This window comes from Fusarium keratoplasticum, chromosome 6 (assembly GCF_025433545.1).
Source record: "Fusarium keratoplasticum isolate Fu6.1 chromosome 6, whole genome shotgun sequence".
In the NCBI taxonomy this organism is placed as follows: Eukaryota; Fungi; Ascomycota; class Sordariomycetes; order Hypocreales; family Nectriaceae; genus Fusarium; species Fusarium keratoplasticum.
Genome location: NC_070534.1, coordinates 804476 through 827070, shown reverse-complemented (window position 1 = coordinate 827070; position 22595 = coordinate 804476). Strand labels below are relative to the sequence as shown.

The window sequence follows — 22595 nt, the reverse complement described above, 5'->3', positions numbered from 1 at the left end:
TAGTAACCAACGCGCATATCCAGGTGTAGAGTTTGTAGAGTTTCAATGTGCCCCGTTTCCAGATGCTCGACGATGTCCTTGGGCTGAGGTTTGGCGTGTTCATTGACGTTTTGGTCGATCGTCCCATCTGGTCCCAGCGTCTCATACACGAAAGTGTGTAGACTGCCCGTACAGCAAGACATTAACGTGTCGAGGTAGTCCTTGTTGATATCAACGTAAGAGACACGGAGTACCTTGAGAGCAGGCATCTTGGGACAACCGTAGAACTGCTGGCAGTGGTGGATGTTGAGCTCCTCAAGGCCAGTTGCCAACACTGGGACCATGCGGCGAGGAATTTCGGTATCGAGAACCCTGAGTGGGAGGTTCGATACGCCCAAGGCTTTAAACGCTGGGTTGGGGAAGCCTAGCTGAGGCCAATGGGTGCCATCTTCAAGTAGACTGAGATGCTCGAGGTTTGGGAGGAGGGCTATAAGCATCGCTACCATTTCGGCTGCCAGCACCCGATGTCCTTGGTCTTTCTGGCTTGACTCCAAGGCTTCCCTAAGACGTCTCCGATTCTTGCTGTTAGGGTTTAAAAATGCTGAGAGAAAGTCCTCACAAGGAAACACCAGTCTGAGTTGGTCCTCGGCCCAGCGTGGTTTCCAGACGGCAGCTAGATCAACGCCGAGGGCTGCAGCGGATCTCTTCAGAGCCATGCGCGCTTCACCAATGGCAGGAGCCCTCATAAGACGAGGGGACTTTGTGGTGTCTTTTGGCTTGTCGAAAGGTTCTAGGAGTAGCGGGTGGATGGAGACTCTTTGGACGCGGGTTGCGAGATCACGGCGCCGACTCATGGTCCTCATGAAAGAAGTCAACCGCCGGTCCCAGCTGTATCTCTTTGACTTCCACGAGTCTCCATATCCGAGAATGAATTCGTGATACAGGATCTCTTGAGCAACAACGTAGAGCCCTCGACAGGTTAAGCTGAGCGCAAAGAGGGCGTGTCGATCCAGTGAATACCAAGATGGAGCATCTGGGTCTTGGGACCCTTGTTGTTGCACTCGTCGATACTCATGTTGTTGCAATGTGCCAAAGGTCAAAGGTCGATCGCTATTCCCACTGCAGTGAACGCAAAAGCACTTGCAAATCTCAAGCAGCGTCTCCGTTCCAAGGCTCGCGAGTGTTGCCATTGCGTGGGTCGTGATGATGCTGACGAGAGATTCCACCATGGACAAATACGCTTACAGGGGAGTGAGATGGCCAAGGCTGGACTCGGTTACTACAAAGAGAAACATTCACATCAGCTGGATCGCCGCCGGGAACAGGGGTATCATTGAACTGAAACTTTTGAACCCTGCCTCGAGGTTTCTTAATAACAATTACCTATCGCTGCCCCTGCGAAACCTGCGACTAATACACCCATCCTACAAATATCTATCCATTCCCATGCCTACAATCGCTCATGAGTTCTACAAAACCCTTCCCTCAAGCTAGAGCCTTGACCTAACCGTCGGTTCCGCTGCTTCGGAACGTCGCGCACAGCGCAGCGTAGTGGTGTGTCAGGTCCAGCACATTCTGGGGCAGGCTGGTTGCCTGGATGATGCTTCGGACCTTGACTGCTCCCTCGTCCTCGATCAAGGTTCGTATCGTGTGTAGCAGCTCGGGGCTGAACTCGCTGTACCACCGGTACTGCCATGTCACGAGTCGGATCACGGATGCAACCGTCTCCCTCGTGCTCTTGGTCTTCTCAAAGACCCGTAGGATGCCCGATAGAGCCTTGGGACTGAATCGGATCGACAAACAAGCCCGGTAGGCCTCGACGGCCTCGTCAACGTGCTGGAGACGCTCAGCAAGAGAACCCAGAATCTCCCACTCCTCTGCCGACTTCTTGTACTGCATCTGCTGAGCGCGGTACTGGGCCATCTGGGTACGCCAGATTGTGTAGACACGCAGGTCTTCGTAGAGGACCATGAAAAGGCTGTCCAGCCAGCGCTCACACAGGCGCTTGGTGTTTAGCTTGGACAGATGGTCATCATTCTTGGCCGCCTGTGTCAATCATTAGTCTAGTTGGAGAAGGAATCTCGTCAAGTACTCACATCGCTGTCTGCCTTGGCCTCGCCAGGGTCAATAGTGTTGGAAGGCTTCTCAATGCCATTCTCTTCGCCGTTGGTGGCCGGGGCGTTGGCTCCCTCAGTGCCAGCTTCAGCACTGACCTCGGCAGACTTCTTTGGGGTTTCGCTCTCCAACTCCTCGCCTCCGTTGGTGGTTTGATCAGGTGTGCCACGCAGACCATCCATACTAGGGGTGCGTTTTGATGTAGCGGGCTGAGTAGCTTCTTGCTTCTCTGTGCGGTACTCATCCTCCATCACAAACACGTTGCTGCGGATCTTCAACAGCTGATCCCAACCAATCTTGGCCGTCATCTCAGTCAAGATGTCGTACGCCTGCTTAAAGGTGCCTCGGTACGACGCCGCTCGCAGGTTGAGTAGGCTGGGATCGACTTGCTCCGAGTATCTGGACTCGGGCTCGCTGTCAATCTCGTCGAGTCTCGTCTCGGGGAGGGTTGGCAGATGGACCTCCTTTGGCTCTGGCATCAAAGGAGTGTCCTTGTCTTGGTAGGTAAACATGGGGCACGAGTTGAGGATGGTGAGAGCGTTGTCCCAGTCCTCCATGGCCACGTAAACCTGCGCGAGTCTCGCCCAAGTGCTAAACTCGGTGGGAGCAGCAACCGTCGCCCGATCCGCACAGCCCAGAGCCATCTTCAATCTCTCTTCCCTGAGTTCAGGGGTGGGAGCGCTGTTGGCCTTGTGCATGAGGAATTCGGCCTGCGTGTCAAGCATGACATAGTCCATTGGGGTTTCTTGCAGGGACTGGTGAAGAGTCCTGACACCTGAAACCTCCTCATGTCCCATGAACATGACCTTTGCCAGCAAAGACGAAACTTCAACACTCTGCGTTCGGAGCTTCTCAAAGAGGTTGATGCCAGAAGCGTATCGGCCGGTCGTTTCGAGGTACTTGAGGAGACCTGTGGTCAAATGGTTGGAAACATTGGTAGGCACCTGAACCACCGAGTCCGAGCCCAATTGCCATCCTAGAGAGTCAGCGTGAGTTATACGTCTGGCGACCAAGAAACATACCTCTAAAGAAGAGCTGTTCGGCAGCATGGAGGAAACGGTGTTCGGTCTCGGTGTTGGTCACAGGGTTGAATCTTCGTACACCCATAATCTTTCGGATCGTATCGCCACTGCCATCGTCGGCGTATGAGTATGCTCGCAGGACGCTGCACAGGTACGTCTCCAACCACAGGTCCTCCGAGGCCTTCCTCTTCTCGCCTCGTTCGTCGACGCAATAGCTCTCCACGGTTCCAGGGATGGAAACATGCACGCGCATGTCTAGACGGGAAAAGGCATTGTAGCAGCTAGAAGGGTTAGTGCTTGGCTACGGAAGCTTGAGAAGCCATGCGACATACCAGAACAAGCCCTCAACAATTTTATTGGTCGCATTAGGTCCTGACTCCTTGTAGGTCAGGGTGTTGATGTATGCGGCAAGACTGGCCGAGGAAGACGCATCGACACCGGTAACATGGTGATAAACACCGGTCTTGGGGAGTCAGCACTTGGGTTCCCATGCGCCGCCTTTGTATTCATACCTGTTTCGCTGGGTTCCGGACGGCATGCTTCAGCAGGTGGACGAGATCAGGAGGACCAAGCTCTCGAAGACCGGCAAGCGATTCGGTTCGGGCGTCAATCGACTCGTGGAGAATCTCCTCGGTGATTCTATATCGGCGTAAGCTATCGCATTGCAAGTAGAGTATCGAATGGTGGGTGCGCTCACTCTGGCACAGCTGGCGCAACCATGGCGGCGACCTCGTTGGAATCGCTGGCAACCTAGGTGAGCAACGGCTAGTGGAGAAGTCGATTCGCCCGAAGCTCCTGAGTGCTGATAGATACGAGACTGTCGTGGGATGTCGGTCGCAACTCGATCGAAAGGTTGGTGGAGCTGGAGTGAGATGTTGAAGCCGACCGTTGCTGTGCCCCTAAGATCTGGCTTGATAGCTGGAGCTACAAGGATGGGCCACGTCTGGGAACGTGCAGCCTTATGCCTGCGCCACATCCCACGTGCTCATCACCAGCTCTTGATCTGGCGCTTGTGGCTTGGCGAGGCTGAGTGGGACCGCGTCTAGAACGCGGTACGGAGCTCGAGTTAATGACTGCCAAGAAAGATGAGCTGTGTTTAAACTCACAACTTTCAATGTCGGGTTTGGCCAGAATCATTTCTTAGCAAAGAATACGGATGTCGGCCACGGCTGCAGGACTATTGCGACCGCCAATATGGTGAGATTTCCGACCTTGTATTTGTTTCTGTGCTAATTCGAACCAGCCGGCATTCCAAGCTATCAACCTCGAGCCCGAGGAGAACGTTGACGAGCAAATCGACACCACCAAAGAGCTTCACGTAAGCCATATTGCGCAAGATTCGCGATAGCATTTGAAGACTGACTTGCTCCCAGGTCGACGAAGCACTCAAGCGCTTCCAACATGCCCTGAAGCTCCATGCGCAGGGAGCCCGATCGCGCGAAGCCGCAGCTGCCGCATACGACGAGCTTTTCGAATCCGAGATATTCAAATACCGTGAAGCGAGAACCGACTATGAAAAAGCCGAGCGACATGCGGAGGGCCAGCCAGAAGTGTCCAACGTAGACACCGTCGAAACAGATGGCGGACTCGACGTGGATGCCGGAGGAGCAGATGGTGTCGCAGCAAGCCTTGCCCAAGCGCTCTATCTTTCCTACAAGAACTATGGACAGTTCTTTGTGGACAAGTACAAGGATGAGCTGGCCTCGAACCCAACCTGGAAGGAGAAGCCTCGATTGAAATACTACGATGACGATGCACGCAAAGTCTTGGACAGCTGGACCACTGCCCTGGACCAAGACCCCTCGGATCCGGAGCTTTGGAGGCGGGCTGCTCGATTTGCTGCTGCTATGAACAGTAATCGTATCAAACGGTACTGTTTGGAGGCTGCGATCGAGCTGGATGACGACCCGGCTGTGATGGAGGTTGAACCCCCTTCGTTGGCAGAGGGCCTAGCGGGTGAGCAGCTGAAGGACCAATTGCAGCTTCTCGGCGACGACATGGCGTTGTCACATCCCGTGATGGCTCCATGGCTCAAGAAGAAGATGCCTGCCTTGCTCAAGCGCCACCTGGACCCTATCCCCTTTCTTCCCGACCCCACCAAATCGTTGACACCTCCCCCTGAACCTCTTATCGTCGAAGAGCAAGCACCAGAAGATGCTGAGGGGAGCAAATCACAAACACCGGGCCGAAAACGCGCCAGCAAGCCTGTGCTATCATGGGCTGACCTTGGAGCGGAACTCATGACTTGTCTGGAGAATGCAGCAGAAGCGCTTGACACGTGTGATGACATTGTTCAGAGCTCTCTCGAAGATGTCGTTATGGCAACACCACCTCCTGAGGTTCAAAACGAAAGCCCTGAAGCCCAGGCTGAGAGCGAAAAATCAGCTGAGCCAGAACAGACTACTGAGAAGGACACGACTGAGGAGGAACCTAAAGAGAAGAATGCAAAGCCTGATGGTAAAGAGGATGGTTCCCAAGGTAGCTCAGAGGGTGACAAAGCAACCGACCAGGCACAAAAGGATCGTAATGGAGCACCTACAAGGAAAAGATCGCAGTCTACAGCAGGCCTGCCAGATCCTGCGGATGAGGAGAACACGGCAGAGAAGCGCAGCAAGCGTGTCCGAAGAAGAGAGACTCTTCAAGCTGAGGAGGCGACTGACCCAAGCACACTCATTGCGAATCAGCTGCAGCCATACCAGGGTGCCGATCAGAACCTTTTCCAAATGACCAAGAGTGTCTTGGAGAACTTGGGCGTGGACGACAAATCGACATTGGACTTCATCACCGAGCTCATTGACTCGTGTGCTACCGAGGATCGACCCAGTAAGATCACCAACCTCGCAGCAAAGGATCTGAGCAGTGTCATTGTCGACTTTCGTGAGGAGGTTGCCAGAGCTCTTCTCAACAAAAACGAGCAAGCCAGTCTCGGACTGTCCTCTTTCTTGGAACACGCCAAGACGGGTTCGCAAGACCAGACATCATCACCACCATTCGACGAGGCACAAGGCCTTAAATCCTTTGCCAGGAAAATAGGGGATTGCAGATCGTGGATGACAGGCGAGGACATCGCATTCGAATGGGTTCGGGCTGTCAGCCAGAGCTACACAGCAGCGAAATGGTCTGACAAGATGAAGCTATCTGTGGTTCAAATGCTCAACCGTATGGACTCGGCACTATATCAGAGGGTCACGGACGAAATGGAGCTGGCCGTCGGTTCCCCCGAAAAGCTGGCTGAGCTTGAGACCATCGTGCCGATGCTTTTCGAGCTTCATATCGACATCTACGAACGAATCACCAACCCTAGCAGTGTTGTCGATTACGCGACTCGGATGGAGACCAAGTACCGACTTGGGAGATGGCTTGACGTCGCCTCAACATATGTTCAGTTGCTGGACCGCCCTTCAAACGATGCCCTCTCGGCCCGTTTCTTGTGGGCTTCTGTCTTTGTCTCATCTCTCTCTGACAATCCAGTGCGAGAGCACATTCTTCTGATGTGGACGTCACTCCGAGATCACTTGACCGACGAGAAGGTTCCGGTCATTTCGTTGCCAAACAACGTGGTCATGCCCACCATCTCACCGGCTGCTGCTGATCGAGAAATATCCAAGTTGACGACAATGGATTTCTTCCTCGGACTCTTTCAAGATGACATGGAGAATCCCGTTCACGTTATCGAGACACTGGAGCCAGTCCTCAACCCATCTTCCGTCTGTGCCCCGACCTCAGAAGCGAACTCGGATTCTGGGGACAAAGATGATGCAAGCTCGAGTGAAAAGCATCAGAAGTCGATTTCCGATTGCGCGAGCCAGGGGCTTCAAGATCTATGGAAATTCCTCCATAATAGTAGCACCGAGTTGAGGCTGTTCCTATGGTCTCGGCTGGGCGATGCGTATGATGCTATCAAGTACTCGACCAAGAAGTTTTCTTGTTGTCTCAAGAGCATCGAGCTGATTGTCTCCGACCTTGAAGGCGAGACATATGCCAAAACCTCACCAGAGTCCCGGAAGCTGTTGTTCATGCGAACTCTGAAGTCACTGGACGAGCTTCTGATCCAGGCGCTATTTTCTGCCCTGAACGAAAGCACAGCATTCGAAATCATTGATGATGAGCACATCAAGTCCACTTCAGCGGCTCTCGCCAAGGTCAACTGTTTGCTTCATGTCGCTTCTCTCTGTGAGGACGAATTCCGGATCGGAATCAAGCCAGAGCCATCAGGAAATGCAGCCACCAAGTCCGCTTTCCAGTCATTGAAGAATAAACTCAAAGAGATGCAAGTCCGAGCTTGGTGTTTGCAATACACCATGTTCAAAGCCGGGATCACCCAAGAAAACTGCATCATTGGGCCTGAGAACGACTTGGCCGATTACCTGGCTGCCATCCATCAAGTCATTGGTATTCGCAAGTTCTGCAAGGCATCAAACAAGATCTTCCTCAAGGTCATGCGGGTGGAGCTTCTCAAGCTCAAGAACATTGAGAACTGGGAAGACTACTTGGGCCAAGTACTCTACGACTTGCACGGCTTGAAGCTTGGTGCTGGTGTGTGGGATGTCCAGGATCACGCGTGCCCACCAGAGAAGCTGGAGAAGCGACAGACCATGCAGTTGGTTGAGAGAGTCACGATTCTTGCCAACCGTATGCCGATGAAGGATCTTCTCAAGTCAGACCTCAAGACGACGATCGACCACATGCAGCAGACTATTGGCCAGACCAAGTCAACACCTCAGATGTACCACAACCTGCGTAACTTTACAGAGTACCTCAAGAAGCCGATCCACCCTCTGCGTCTGTACCAGGCTCTCCTGGGAGACGTCTCTGTGGACGCGGTGTCTGTCAATATCCCTGAGACAGCCCTTGCAAGACATGGTTGGTTCTTCTTGCTTGGAATGATGGCCTTGACCAAATTCAAGGGAGTCGACTTGAACCGTCGCCAAACGCCCGGTGCAACTGACGACCTGCGAATTGGTGCGACCTTCTTGAGGCTTCAGTTGCAGTTCACTGCAGACAGATGGGACGCTTGGTTCCGTTTGGCTGAATGCTTCGACTATGAACTGGACGAAGCTGTTCTGTGGACTGCAGACAAGATGAATAAGGATCGCCCCGAATTGGTCAAGTTTCAGCGCAACGCCATTCATTGCTACACTCTCGCTCTCTCACATTCACGAAATGTGGACGTGGAGACACACGATGGCGACCCTCTTCACGACTTATACCACAAGTTCGCAATGCGACTTTATGCGTCAAGTCGCCAGCCTTTTGCCATGGAACCGTTCCAGCATTCTGACCAGGAACGATTCTTCATTGAAAGCATGGGGGCAGGCACCTTCAAGAGGATTCTTCATGATCAGATGAAGGAGTACAAGGTTTGGAAGTTTGCCGCCAAGCTGTTCAAGATGGCCATGAAGCGGAAGCCCAACGACTGGAAGTAAGTTTTTCGGCCTATATTTGCGATTCATGAGACTAATGTGTGATTAGAAACCCCTATATGCTCGCCAAATGCTACTGGAAAATGTACCAGACTCCTGACGACCAACTAGACGTCAAGGATATGCGTTCAAAGATCAGCCTTGAGCTGCTCGTGGACACTCTCAAGAAGGCAGTACAGGTTGCGCACAACGCTCGGAGATCCAGAAGCAGTGATCCCATCCTTGAGCCGCATTACAAGATTGTGTCTATTCTTCACAAGCTGGTGATGCGAGGTGACATGACTTCAGCTGATGCTGCAGCAATTCTGTCCGAGCAACCGTTTGGCTTGACAGTCCACCCTGACGATCATTTCGCGTCCTTCTCGGAGCCTGAGGATTGGGAAGAGTACATCATCCGCAACCTGACCAAGCTCAGAGACAAGGACAAGTCTAACTGGCACCACCGAATTATCATGAGGCATGCTAAGATCTTGTTCGACGAGGACAACCGGATGGAGGGAAGCGATAGTACCGTCGAAGCAAGGGCGGCATTTGGTATCCTGCGGGAGAGCATGGTCACAAAGACCATGGTCATGAACGTCTGGAAATGTGATGCGGAAAGACCAGGACGACACCATGTCTACACGGAACAATACGTGCGGTTTATGACGAAGCTTCTGATCATCATGGCCGACCGCAGCAACCTGGAGCAGCTTCTGAGGCGGCTGCGCAAGAAGGGTGCGGACTTTTATCACTTTACGGACCTGTGGCAATCATGCTGCATGGCTTATCTCAAACTCCTGCGGGAAGGCTACCACGTGTCCCCGGTCACAGATGATGCCTTCAAGTCGTTGTCGAGTGAGGAGTTTGAGGTGGTTGGCGAGAAGATTGCAGACTGGGCTGCCAACGATGGCGCCGAAGTGCCAGTGTTCAACTGCATGAAGGAAGCGATTGAGCTGAAGAAGCTCAATGCCAATCTGATGAAGGTGGCACCGATCGATGATCTCCTCAACGACTGCTACTCCAAGATCTACTCCGAGATCGTCAAGTCCATGCCAGGCTTCGAGCCAAGCAAGGTTGTTGAGGAACGGCACCATGCCAAGGAGGTGGCAGCCCAGCTCGAAGCAGCACAGGCAGAAGCCAAGGCCAGCAGCTCACTCACTAGTATACTGAACCCGCCCAACGGGATGGAGAGCATCACAGGCACTGTGACACCCCTTGACACAGAGAAGCAAGAAGCTGTACCTCGAGCCAGGAGAGCCGGCGTGAGAAGGCCGGACGTGCTTCGCAAGGCTGAGCAAGCAGTGATTCGCGCAATGGAGGCACCTAAGTCGAACAAGAGTCGGGTTGGCAGCGTGTCGAGCGGCAAGCGTGGTAGCCATACGCCTAATCCACCGGCGAGCGAAGCTGGCAGTGATGATGAGGAGGGACCTGACGCCCAAGTTCGACGCGAAGCTGAAGAAAATGTCGACGGCGACGTCAGCATGAAGGACGTTGGGGATCATGAAGAGGCGGCGGATGAGACAGCTGTTGAGGAGGAAGTGGCTGAGGAAGAGGTTGCCGAGGAGGACCTTGGCGAAGAGGCTGACGAAGTGGATGACAAGGGAGCCAAGGAAGAGGCTGAAAGTGAGCCTGGCAGCATCCACGACTCGGCAGATGACGAAAGCGATCTTAGCGATGTGCCGGAGGGTTATGACGAGGAGATCCCGCCTGGACTGATGTTCCCCAACTTGGGGCGGCACTCAGATGAGTCCAGCGGAGAGGATGCAGACAGCGAGAGTGAAGGCGAGGACGAGGCCGAAGAAAGCGACGGTGAGGAAGAAGCTGAAGAAGCCGAGGAGGCTGAGGAAGAAGAAGAAGAGGAAGAGGAACATGACGAAGCTGAGGAAACTCAAGACGAGGAGGATGATACAGAGATGGCGGATGTCACAGAAGACACTGTCCATGCGGCGTCAGTGCCAGTCATACCGCGACGTGATTCTGAGCGATAGGTCGTTGGGCAATCACTGCGGCTACGGAAACCTGGGGATCGTCCTGGCGTTGGGTATTGTAATATTTGGTAGGGGCAGCTGTGGGGGATTGGAGTTTGGTACTGTAGACATGACTTAAGTATAGCGGTATTGCTAATTGAGACGCGCTGAAGACATTTTATCTTGCTGTCTATTGCTTCTATGGTTCTAGCTCTATGTCTATCTATCCGTACATGGTTCTTTTCCCGGCTACTCGTCATTGGGAGCAATAACGGTGTAGTTTCTCCAGGCGCCATTCTTGGCTGCGTGCTCAATGGCCTCTTCATGCTGCTCTAGGCTGAAGATGGTCACCTCAGTGCCACTCTCGACGCCGACCTTGAGGTTTCCACTCTCCATCATGTTGATGAGTTTGTTGAGTGTCGATTTCTCGCACATCCACTTCCCCATGATCTGAAGGTCCTTATGGACAATGACGTGGTAAGGGATCTCGAGATGCCCTGGTGTGCCGCCACTGAGAACGACTCTGCCTTTTCTCTTGAGAGCGCCTGCCGCGGCTGTGAGGAAGGGAGCTGTTCTGAGAGCTCCTGGAGTCCAGTCATTGACTACATCTGCTCCCGCGCCGTTTGGTGTCTGCGCGAGGATGGCGGCTGTGTCGACTTCGTTGTCGCCTGTCATGACAACGTAGCTGAACCGTGGGTTGTTGAGCTTTTCCTTCATGGCTATGAGCTTGTCCTCTGAGCGGCCGAGGGCAATAACGTTTGCGCCCAATGTGAGGGCGACTTCTACAGCGAGACCACCGAATGAGCCGCCAGATGGACCGATGATGACTGTCTCTGCCACTTTAACGTCTGCTGCCTCAATGATGGCTCCGCCCGCAACGCTGTAGTGCGCAATGCTTTGGAGAATGGCGGGTGAATAGCCCCATCGCTTGAGTAGCTTTTGCTCGTCTAGCTTGTAGACGTTTTCGAGTGGTGCTCGCTGGTATTGCTGTAGTGAACCGTCACGCCATTCGCCTTGCATGAGCTTCTTTCCTTCCTCCCCTTCGCCGCCATGATGGCCCATCATGATCATGACATCAGGGTCATCACGCCCACGGATAGTGGCATCCACGTATACAAGGTCGCCGGGCTTTAGACGGACAGCATCGGGTCCAACGGCGTGTACGCGACCGACGGCATTGGGATTAGGGACAAGAGGAAGGGAGAGATTGAGTTGAGGGAGCTTTCCGGAGTGGACGAGCTGTGTGTAGGGGACAATTGGAGCTGCGAGGATGCGAACCACGACTGTGCCTGCTGTTGCGTCTGGGATGGGTAGGTCGATGAGTGTTGGGGGCTCATCAAAGCTGGAGAGCCAGAGAGCTCGGTTGGTAGGAGAGTAAGAGCCCATGATGTGAGTATTGGAGTGTTTAATGGTGATTTGACTCCATTGTGATGTGAGTGTTGGCATATATACTCGACCATCGGCGGTTCGGTGTATAAACAGCTACCGAACATGAACTGACGTTATATCTCGATTATACTGATCCCAGCAAAAGATCTCCCCGTTCTATCTAAAGTGGTCCCAGATGAAGTTCTGCCTCCAATCGCTTCAAGTATCAGCATCATACCGACAATTGGACCCTGGCGGTGGGGGTCAATCTGATCAATGCGTTGTGTTTAAAGTGGACCGGTGAGTTCTAACCTTATACCGCCTATGCCCCGAGAGTTCAAGTTCTGCGGTTCTCTTGTTTCTTTCGTTGTTGGTGATGTGTGAACTGCGACGGGACACGCCTTCATGATGGCCTGGACACTTGCATCTCTCGCCCCGACACGAAGCACTCGGGGATATCATGGATGCAGTAGTATTTCAATACGTTTAAATTTTATACCTGTCTTAAAAGTAGAATAAATGTCAAAGAGTATGTAGCATGTGTTGATATTATTGGTTATTCTCGATATCATTCGTCGAGTGATTACCGAAATGTCGTGCAGCAGATCCTCCCAGCCGAGACTTAAGAAGCCAACCAACAGGCTAACGCCCGATCGTATGGAATTAGGATCCGGTACATCTTTCCGGTAGTTGATGACATGTCGGCTCAAAAATACCCCTCGGGTTAAAGACTGCCGAGCTGATACGCCCACTGGGTGAAAGAGTAAACCAGCTACCATGAACTTGGCGTGCCACGCAGTGAAACCATGCTTCGAAGAGCAGCGAGGCTACATAGGAATATCAACCATCATGCAACGTTGTAACAAACAAGGCCGGGGTTGGCTTGTGCAAGGCACTTGCGGTAAACCGAACTTTTATGGCTTTTGTTGAATAAAGGGGCCAGATAGAGGCTTGGAGAATCAAAAAGACATTCCTTCCGGAGGGACATGCCATGCTATAGTACACTTTTCATACCCACCATCCCAAAGAATGGCAGGTTCACCAGCAACCGCTTCGTCTACTCAAAGATATCATCCTGAGCACCGTCCATGAAACCCATGCGCTGGTTGTACGTAGGAGTCTTGCCGTTGGGGGGAGAAACGTTGTTACCCTCAGCCTCTGCACGCAACATCAGTATTCATTCTATGCATTATTCCAGGTGCTTGCTTACGGTTCCAGGCCATCATCTGCTTGGGGCCCTTGACGCACTTGGTAGGGTCGTCGCGGCACCAGACGGGGGGCTTGGGCGTGCCGAGCTTCTTGGTGGACGTGCTGCCCGTGACCTTGCAGCGGTGGTTCTGCATGTACATGTTGGGCTGGCCACCTGTAATGTCGTTAGGTATTGTTATCAAATTTGGGCCGAGGGGGCTTACAGCCGTCGGGGATCCAGAGCCAGGCGCAGTAGCAGCCCTCTTCGGGACACGCGGGAAGATCGGCTGGGACGTCGTACCAGGTCTCGCGGAAGAAGGGAGAGCTGATGGAGTTAGTTTCAACTGCGGGTGAGTTAAGAGAGAGGCATACTAGTATCGAACAGAGAACACGACAAGGTTGTCCATGGTAACCTTCTTGATGTCGCTCTCATAGGAAATGGCCCAGGCCGTTCCACCAGTTGTCTCAATACTCCTGGTGTGCAACTCGCCACCAGATCCATCTCCACCGTCCATAAGACATCCGGGAGGGTTTCCAGGTCCCCTCCAAGGCATGGAGCGGTTCTTTCCATCCTGCCAGTCTGTGGTAAGAGTGCCGTCATACGACAGGGTCGTAAAGGCGCGGTTGTTGGCCAGCTCGGTCATAAAGGACTTTCCGGCGGGGAGCTCGAGGAATTCTCCATCCGGAGGAGGCACGAGGTCGCAGCCGCGGTCGGCTTGCATCCACCATTGGCTCTTTGGGAGGTCGTAGAGGGGGTTCACGGCGAGATTGGTATTGGGGCTGTCGACAGAGGAGTCGTTTCCACCCTAAAGATGTGTTAGATTTGATAGAGGTTGTTGGAGGAGGTGGTTTACCTTGCAATACATGCCTGGGTTCCACGAGGCGATGTGAGCGCTCGCAGAGGCGGCGAGGCCAAGTAGAACAGTAGAAGTGTACATGATGAATTTGAATCTAAATGTTTAAAGAGTGTGTTGAAGTTGTATCAATCAATGATGAAAGAATGAAGGGACGATGCAAACTAGGCACCCAAGAAACGAATGTAAAACTGCACAAACAAAAGATGATGTTTCTTCACTTCAAGTTAAAGACATCCTTTCAGTTATATACCTTTCTAATATGGTCTCAAATCGAGTAACACCAAGAGAGGGGATCCCCTCATTCTCCTCCCCCTTCATCTCAAATCGTCAAACAAAAACCCGGGAGCGGCCGCCACTAGGGACAGGGATCTAGATGAAACGAGCTGACCTGCCAAGAAACGGTCGAGGCGTCCATTCACAAAGGGGAGATCTTCGGCATCCCTGCTGAGGCGGCCGCTTTCCTGGGACGATTTCCTGCTGTTTGCCCAGAGTCTTGGGAATGTTTCAAGGTTGTGGGATGGTGATGCGGGCTAGTTTAGTCTGATGTGCTCCGTAGCGTGCAGGTTAAATTGAGGATTGACTCGGGGGCTTTGGTTTCGTCTCATAGATGCCTGATTCAGGAGAGTAGTAGGGCTGAGTTGGGAATTACTAACACGAGATGCCATTCTAGTGGCGATGATTCAGCATAGAGTGCGTGGTTCCCGTGTCCAGGTATCGTGAGATGGGTCAGCGTTGAGATTAAGATGGGCCTTGGTCAATGCGAATAGCGGCGTTACATCACGACTCTTGGACAAAGGCCATTGGCTCTTTATTACGGTCTTACTTCTCTAACACAGCTTCAAACATTGACATAACTTTTCTCAACATAACCTCCCTGGACCTAACGCCTTGAATCATCCCTGAGTCAACTCCCAAGTCATCCTCCAAGTTCAAAGTCTTTAACCCTCCTCCTTGTCCATGTCGTCACGGCGACGCTTGCCATCCCTCTTGCCCCGTTTTCCGTTAAGGGTGCCCTTGCTGCCCTTGGACTCGCTCATGGCCTTCATCTCAATCCTCGCGTGACGCTGCGCCTCTTGTATACGGCTTTGGAACGTCATGACCTCCTCCTTCTCGCTGGGGTACTCGGTCAACTTCTTTCCGAGCGCCGCCTCAATGCGTGCGTAGATCTCAAGGTCGTACTGAGTCACCAGGTTGATGGCGACACCAGACTTTCCGGCACGGGCAGTTCGGCCGACTCGGTGGATATAGGTCTTTGAGTCCTGCGGCATGTCGTAGTTGAGCACCACGTCGACCTTGGGAATGTCCAGACCTCGCGCCGCAACGTCAGTGGCTACGAGGATGTCGCGGGTGCCGGCGCGGAACTTGTTGAGCGCCCCCAGACGTGATGACTGCGAGAGTTGACCGTGCAGGGGAATTGCGCCGAAGCCAAGCGTCCTCAATAGAATAGCCACACGTTGGGTTTCCCACACAGTCCGGGTGAAGACGATGGTTGACTTTCCGGTGTGTTCGTTGACCAGGTAGATGAGATATGTGTCCTTTTGAGGGTGAGGGATGAACATGTAGTGCTGGATCAGGGTCGACACAGTCTGGTATTTGTTGGAGCTGATGCTCACACGGACGGGGTCCCTCAGACTGGCTCGCTGCAGGCTCTCGATCTTGGAGCTGAGAGTTGCGGAGAAGAGATATGTGCGTCGCTCTCGGGGGATGAACTTGAGGATCTTGTCGATGCTGGGACCAAAGTCCATGTCCAGGAGACGATCAGCCTCATCCATGATGAGGTACTTGAGTGTTCGTAGAGAGAACCCCTTGGTCTTCTCAAGATGGTCCACCAAGCGACCCGGAGTCGCAACAATGATATGAGGCTTCTTTCCAAGCGCAATCGCCTGAGGAACCATATCCAGACCTCCCACAATGACAGCGCATCGCAGCGAAATCAGCGATCCCAGCGCCTCAAAGGCTTGACCGATCTGGGTCGCCAACTCGCGGGTCGGGGCGAGAACGAGGCCGAACAGAGGCTGAGGCTTGTCGAGGAGAGCCTGGAGAACGGGGAGGGCGAAAGCAGCAGTCTTTCCACTACCGGTCTCTGCGAGGCCGATAATGTCGCGACCTTGGAGAGCGACGGGGATGGACTTTTCTTGGATCGGGGTCGGGTACTTGTAATTGAGGGCCTCGCAGGCTTCGCAGAGAGCGTCGTTGACACCCTAGGTCCATATTAGCATTCTGTAGTCAAGCGAATAGCCATATTTGTCCTACCAGGTCCTTGAACGTCTTCTTGGGAGCATCGGGTGTCTCCTCAGCGGAAGGTTCCTCTAGAGTAGCAGACTCCTCCTCAGACTCCTCATCCTCAGACTCGGGGGCTGGCTCAGCGGGAACCTCCTTGGCCACAGGCTTCTTAGCCTTGGGCGCATCGTGTGCGACCTTTCTTCGCTTTGCGCTCTTGACGTTGGCCATTTTGCGGTTGCGTAAAGATTATCTCGTCCTGGAAAGGTTCATCCAACCTTTAGCTTGACTTGAGAGCAAAAATTTAGTGGGTCCCTTATCGCACGTGCGCTAGTCTTATCGCGGGTCCCCTCCAACTTTTTTTTCTTTCCCTGCGATTTGCGACGAGATCCATTCGCAGCTCGCAGCTTCATTTCAGCAACTTTCTTTACAACATCAATTCGAAATGGCTCGTAAACGAACAAAGAAGAGAACCCACGTGGGGGCGAACAACCCCGAGGTCGACGCCCCCGGCCATGCCTCGGCACGCGACCCCAAGTCCATGGTGATTCGAATTGGCGCTGGCGAGGTCGGTTCCAGCGTTAGCCAGCTTGCGGCCGACGTGCGAAAAGTCATGGAGCCTGGTACTGCTAGTCGATTGAGGGAGCGGAGAGGAAACCGATTGAAGGATTATGCCGTCATGTGTGGTCCATTGGGAGTTACTCACCTGCTCCTGTTTTCGCGGTCAGAGAGCGGCAACACCAACCTTCGAGTTGCCTTGACGCCTCGAGGTCCTACCATGAACTTTCGCGTGGAAAAGTACTCGCTGTGCAAGGATGTGCAGCGAGCGCAGAAGCACCCCAAGGGTGGCGGCAAGGAGTTTATCACTCCTCCTCTGGTAAGAAGCTTCAGACTTCTGGTGATGCTTCCGCTAACAAATCTCAGTTAGTCATGAACAACTTTAGCCGTCCCGACTCGGATGCCAAGTCAAAAGTTCCTAAGCACCTCGAATCCCTCGCTACGACCGTATTCCAGTCCCTCTTCCCTCCCATCAACCCCCAAGCTACACCTCTCAAGTCGATCCGACGAGTATTGCTCCTGAACCGCGAACAATCAGAGGAGGACGATGGCAGTTTTATCCTCAACTTCCGACACTATGCTATTACAACAAAGTCGACAACGGTCTCGAAGCCCCTGCGAAGACTTAACGCCGCCGAGCAGTTTGTGTCTTCAAAGACCAGCCGAAAAGGCAAGATGCCCAATCTTGGAAAGCTAGAGGATGTCGCCGACTTTTTGATCGGAGGCGAGAATGGAGAGGGTTACATGACGGATGCGACGAGCGGTAGCGAAATGGATACAGACGCCGAGGTCGAGATCTTGGACTCTACAACCCGAAAGGTCTTGTCTGCCAAGGCCAGGCAACAAGCCGCTCAGGCTGAGGCTGAGGCCGGCGTCGAGGAGGAGAATGTGGAGCGCCGTGCTGTGAAGCTGGTTGAGCTGGGTCCTCGCATGCGCCTACGCCTTACCAAGGTGGAAGAGGGTCTATGCTCAGGCAAGGTCATGTGGCACGAGTATGTACACAAGTCCAAGGAGGAGATCAAGGAGCTAGAGAAGCGATGGGAGAAGAGACGGCAAGAGAAGGAGGCGCGAAAGAAGGAGCAAAAGGCCAACGTGGAGCGCAAAAAGGCTGCCAAGGCCAAGAACGGTAACAAGGATGATGAAGATGACGAGGATGAGTTCGAGTACGATAGCGACATGGATGTCGACGAGTTTGACAGTGAAGGCTTGGCTGGGGATGCCGAGTACAAGGTCAATGAGAAGATGGAGGAGGACGGTGAATGGGAGGATGAGGAGGAGGAGATTGCCAACAGCTGAACTGGCACTTCTTCTGGGCTCGTATCTTGGTTGTAATTCGGCGTTGTACATATCTCTGGGTCTCTGGGCAATGAATACCTTGTCGATTCTTTGTGGAATGCTCAGTATTAAGTGTACTGTGAGGACGGTCGCCATTGTGCTGACGAACATTTTGTCTCGAAATGAGGCTGACTACAACTCATTGAAACGGATGTATGGCATCCTAACTGTTGGCTGAGGTCACCATCGGTAAATCCTAGGGCAGGAGGGGCTGTAGAGTCTTTCAACTATTTATGTAATCCTTGCCTGGCCCCGTCAAATGTGAGGCTGTCGAGAGAATAGTGAGGCGACGTTCAATTTCTCACGCTCGCGTCTAGGGTAAACAACTCACACAGTTCATCTCCCTCTTCTATTCAATCTGTGACGAGCGACCGATTAACTCAACATCCTTTGAAAGGCCTAACGCTTATTCATCATCAATATTCTGCTCAGAACATCACTACTTGGGCAATACACTCTTTCTAGTCTCTCATCGATAGGACCTTGACACAAAACCCTGGATCGTGAGTTGTCCTGCCAACTGTGTAACTTGAGACTCCTTGCAGCTCACGCGACTCACCGACATCCCTTCAGGTTGACACGAGAGCACACATCATGTTTCGCATACACGTCAGAACTCTACGCACCTCTGGTCCGGCGCTCAAGCGAGTGTCGGCGCGTTGCACACAAGCACGCTTCTCGTCCACTGCGTCAAAAGCTGGCGGTGGGTATGCGTGGCCTGTAGCCGCCATTGTCGGCACCGGAGGGGCTGGTCTGTACATCTTCAGCGGCAAGGACGACAAGAAGCCCTCTACATCATCCAGATCGAGCGATGTCCTCTCTCTGCAGGACTTTGTTGCCGAAGACCAGATCTCGGTCGAGTCTCCCATCAAGGCATTGACTCTCACGACCGCGAATGCCAAACTGCGCCAAGATGTCCATACCTTTGCCTTTGAAGGACACGGAGGTGTCAAGGGTCGGGTAGATGTTGCGCGAGTATCAAGCAACAACCCCATCGAGGATGACTGGGACCTCAAGGTAGCCAAGGGTATCGGTGGTGCTGGTACGCTGTTCTCTGGCGTCTATGACGGACATGCGTGAGTAGCCCTCGAAACTGCAATCAGGGACAATTACTGATGCGTGAAAATAGCGGTTGGGCAACCTCGAAGGTACTGAGAGGGGCTCTTGTTCCGTATGTATCCGGTGCTCTGTCTAGCATCAAAGCCGGTAGCTCTAATGAGCTGGTCGACGACACCATCAAGAAGGCTTTTGAGCGGCTCGATGATCGCATCTACAGCAACGCCATCAAGGCCATGGAGGCAGGCCACGAGCCAGGTTCAGCTGAGGTCATTTCTGCCATCGCGCCCGCTATTGCAGGCTCATGCGCTCTTCTCTCCATCTACGAACCCCACACCTCAACCTTGCGAACTGCTGTCACTGGAGACTCTCGCGCCGTTCGCGGAGCTTGGTCGCAAGAAGGGCGCAAGTATGAGGCTGATGTCCTGAGCAAGGACCAGACTGGCTTCAACCAGGATGAGGTAGACCGTCTTGACCGTGAGCATCCCGGCGAGAAGGATGACATCCTTAATCCCGACTCTGGACGGCTCCTGGGTATGGCTGTCACCAGAGCTTTCGGCGATCACCGCTGGAAGTGGTCAGACGAATTCATTCGTACAGCGCGAGACAACTTTTACGGTACATCTCCACGACCCAACTTCAAGACACCCCCATACATGACTGCCCGCCCCGAAGTCACGACACGCAAGGTCCAAACCGAGGACTTTGTCATCCTCGCCTCAGACGGCCTCTGGGATGTGATCAGCAACGACGATGCCGTCACGTGCGTGTCACGCTGGCTCGCAGCCAAGAAGGCCGGCAAGCCGGAGCCCTTCAAGGAGACCAAGCTCAAGGGTAAGCCGAGGGATGGGTGGCAGGCTACGCCGGAGCACTTTGTGATCGAGGACCTGGACAGCGCGGCTGTGTGTCTTGTCAAGAATGCGCTTGGGGGGTCGAGGAGGGGGTTGTTTTTGGGGGCGCTCACGACGTATTCGCCCATGAGTCGGAATGTGAGGGACGATATGACGGTGCAGGTTATTTTCTTCAAGGATCCATATGAAAAGAAGTGAGACGGGGAGCCAACTTGATCGAGAAGAATCGCATTTCGATTGTGTATGCCTACACTCTGGGTGCCAATGGTCATTGGCTTTCGGCAGTTTTAGAGCTGCCAAGGTGGAATTAGCTTCTTGACCATTCTCCCAGCTCATTAAATTGCCTAGAGCTTGCTTTCAAAGATCACATGAGTGGCGGCGTTGCCACCCCCTTCGTACACTTGGGCAACACCGTAGCCTGATTCAATCAAAACAGAACTCGCCCGCTTGTCAGCTTCGCTGACTTATGGGACACTCCATACAAGTTATGACCCCAATATCAGCGTGTCACGAATTGATTTGGACCTGATGAACTGTACCTACAACACAACTGGTTGGAGGTCGTATCCCGGTGGACCACCATATCCGGAGCCGTACGACGACATCGAGGGCCTCGGAGTAAGTTCTGCATGATGGCGGTATCGCGCTAACTAATGGGCCGATCAACATTAGGTGCTTATAGGATTCCTTGGAACTGCATGGCTGATGATCGCCATGATTCTCGTCCACTATTTGGTCTTCTTCGACCCAGAACTCGACCCATTCGGCAACGCTGCTTGCCGAGGGCAGTCAGAAGAACCCGAGATGTCTTTCAGGCCGAACCCAATCGATACAATGCTCCTCGGTTTTGTTCGCAGGTGCGGGAGGAGCCGGTCTGGAAAGCGAGGGCACTCCTCCGATCTCTCCAGACTTCAGTGAAGCATGATACGGGTGAGTTCCAGCGAGTATTGTGTCGTTCTCCGGCCTGACTGGCCCTGTCCTTTTTCTATAGTGCATTCTAAACTTTGTCGATCTCCAGCTGATTGCTGGGCTTGGAATCCTTATCAGCGGGTTTCTCTCTCTCAACAACGACCTGTCCGCCTATCACTGGTCCATCCTTGTGTACCTCGCATGGCTGTCCAATATCGCACATCTTTCCGGACTGACAGCTCTCAGGGTCTATTTTCACTCTCGCCGATGGGAGCGAGGATGGCGGCTTGCCCTAGTGTTTATCTTTCTTGTACTTCTGCTTGTCGCCATGGGGCCAATGGCGTTCTTTAACTGGGAGGGCAATGATTCTGGCGATGGTGCCAGTTATACCGTTGCTCTTCCCATATTCCCAGCCAGGTGTTACTTCTCGCCTGGCGAGATTTTGAAATCCTATTACGAACTGACAGCGCCGTACTGCGCCGTGTTCTCTCGGTCGCGAAGTTTTCAGAGCATGGCTACGAGCATGACTTTGCTGGTACTCAACTTTTTTAGTAGGGTCTTGCGTATCTTTCGCTTCGTCTCCAAATTCTTCGTCGGACGCGTGCGTCGAGCGGTACGCGACCTGGCCAAACGAGCTCTCTGTAAACTGTCAACGCCTATATACCCTCTTGACCGGATGCTGAATGAGAGGCAATGGCATTTCATCGTGGTCAAACCCTGTCTAGCGATGTTCCTAAACATTCGCCTTTATGTTGATATCTTAGTTTCTACGCTTTCTGAGGTACGTTTTGTTTTCTAGGGTTGGTCTATTTGAGGCTTGAACAGGCTAACATGGCCCCTGAATAGATCTATTGGCTTCTCATTTCGAGCCTGTGGGCTACAACTCACCTTCATGTAGTGAGATCAGCCTCCTCAAAGCAGAGACCAAACGAGACGAGAACAGAGTGGACGTTTGGCCAAAAATTACCCGTACTGATGCTCCTTGGGCCGGCAATTATAGCCGTTGCAGCCTTTGTTAAAGATTCTGAGCATACCGATACTTCCTCGGGCCGCCACAGGTCAGTGGATTTGGAGTCCGTTGATAGACCTACAAGACAAGACTGCCAGTCTTCAAGTCGGGCCGGTGATTCGATTCCTCGACGAACAATTGCGCGGGGCCAATCTGGGGAGCAGCATCGCAATGATACCGATCGTAGGAGGTTTCCCCATCAACACAGAGAAAGAGTCTCGCCAACTCGAGTCACAATGCAGCTCGGCGTAGATCCAAACAGCCAAGAATTGGAGTGGCTTCAGCGAGATTACTACAAAAGTAATTGGGCCCCGACAATATGCTTCTGGTTTAGTCTCCAGATATGCACTGTGGGAAGCCTGATTGTCACATTGAGTGTTTTAGATGCCCACTATGACACATTCAGCCCTTCGAACAGTAGCCCCCTCACTGTGATACGTATGATGTGGGTTTGGGTTTTAGTTGCTCAGCCAGCAACTACATTCGCCTTGATTCTTTTCAATATCACCGGTCAGGACTTTCGAGGGGCGAGAAAGTTGCTCAACCACCCGCTAATCGGTCACGGGCTTGCTTTCACCCTTTATGGCCTTGGAATCTTGACCTTTCTTGCTTCAGTGTTCCAATATGAGTTGGTTTGGGATTCCGATGTCGGTAGACCTGCCTTGGTACTTTTTTGCGTCACGTTTGTACCGAGTATTCTTTTGTATGGGATCTTGATGTTTTTTGTTGCAAAGTGAAGAACGGGAGGTACACATC

General features: G+C 53.0%; 7 protein-coding genes across 7 annotated transcripts; 3 read left to right on the top strand and 4 right to left on the bottom strand.

Annotated features, from left to right (window-relative positions):
* Positions 1-1482: 1482 nt before the first annotated feature.
* On the bottom strand, positions 1483-3836 carry NCS57_00821800 (uncharacterized protein; the record flags this gene model as incomplete). The annotated part of the gene is made up of 6 exons (XM_053058041.1): positions 1483-2025; positions 2076-3070; positions 3117-3397; positions 3449-3579; positions 3629-3755; positions 3814-3836. The coding sequence occupies 6 exons, from the start codon at positions 3834-3836 to the stop codon at positions 1483-1485; spliced, it is 2100 nt and encodes a 699-aa protein (XP_052911872.1).
* Positions 3837-4244: 408 nt separating this feature from the next.
* NCS57_00821700 (Histone transcription regulator 3-like protein) lies at positions 4245-10509 on the top strand (the record flags this gene model as incomplete). The annotated part of the gene is made up of 4 exons (XM_053058040.1): positions 4245-4313; positions 4360-4434; positions 4490-8538; positions 8589-10509. Exons 1-4 carry the CDS (start codon positions 4311-4313, stop codon positions 10507-10509), a joined length of 6048 nt encoding a protein of 2015 aa, XP_052911871.1. The 5' UTR covers positions 4245-4310.
* Positions 10510-10737: 228 nt separating this feature from the next.
* On the bottom strand, positions 10738-11874 carry NCS57_00821600 (ADH-zinc-N domain-containing protein; the record flags this gene model as incomplete). Its single annotated transcript, XM_053058039.1, has 1 exon — positions 10738-11874. The coding sequence occupies one exon, from the start codon at positions 11872-11874 to the stop codon at positions 10738-10740; it is 1137 nt and encodes a 378-aa protein (XP_052911870.1).
* Positions 11875-12913: 1039 nt separating this feature from the next.
* NCS57_00821500 (uncharacterized protein) lies at positions 12914-13982 on the bottom strand (the record flags this gene model as incomplete). Its single annotated transcript, XM_053058038.1, has 5 exons — positions 12914-13014; positions 13067-13219; positions 13269-13369; positions 13417-13850; positions 13899-13982. 5 exons carry the CDS (start codon positions 13980-13982, stop codon positions 12914-12916), a joined length of 873 nt encoding a protein of 290 aa, XP_052911869.1.
* An 857-nt stretch (positions 13983-14839) lies between these two features.
* On the bottom strand, positions 14840-16352 carry NCS57_00821400 (ATP-dependent rRNA helicase RRP3; the record flags this gene model as incomplete). Its single annotated transcript, XM_053058037.1, has 2 exons — positions 14840-16102; positions 16155-16352. 2 exons carry the CDS (start codon positions 16350-16352, stop codon positions 14840-14842), a joined length of 1461 nt encoding a protein of 486 aa, XP_052911868.1.
* A 214-nt stretch (positions 16353-16566) lies between these two features.
* Positions 16567-17975, top strand: NCS57_00821300 (Brix domain-containing protein; the record flags this gene model as incomplete). Its single annotated transcript, XM_053058036.1, has 2 exons — positions 16567-16998; positions 17046-17975. The coding sequence occupies 2 exons, from the start codon at positions 16567-16569 to the stop codon at positions 17973-17975; spliced, it is 1362 nt and encodes a 453-aa protein (XP_052911867.1).
* A 633-nt stretch (positions 17976-18608) lies between these two features.
* NCS57_00821200 (PPM-type phosphatase domain-containing protein) lies at positions 18609-20119 on the top strand (the record flags this gene model as incomplete). The annotated part of the gene is made up of 2 exons (XM_053058035.1): positions 18609-19090; positions 19144-20119. 2 exons carry the CDS (start codon positions 18609-18611, stop codon positions 20117-20119), a joined length of 1458 nt encoding a protein of 485 aa, XP_052911866.1.
* Positions 20120-22595: the final 2476 nt, after the last annotated feature.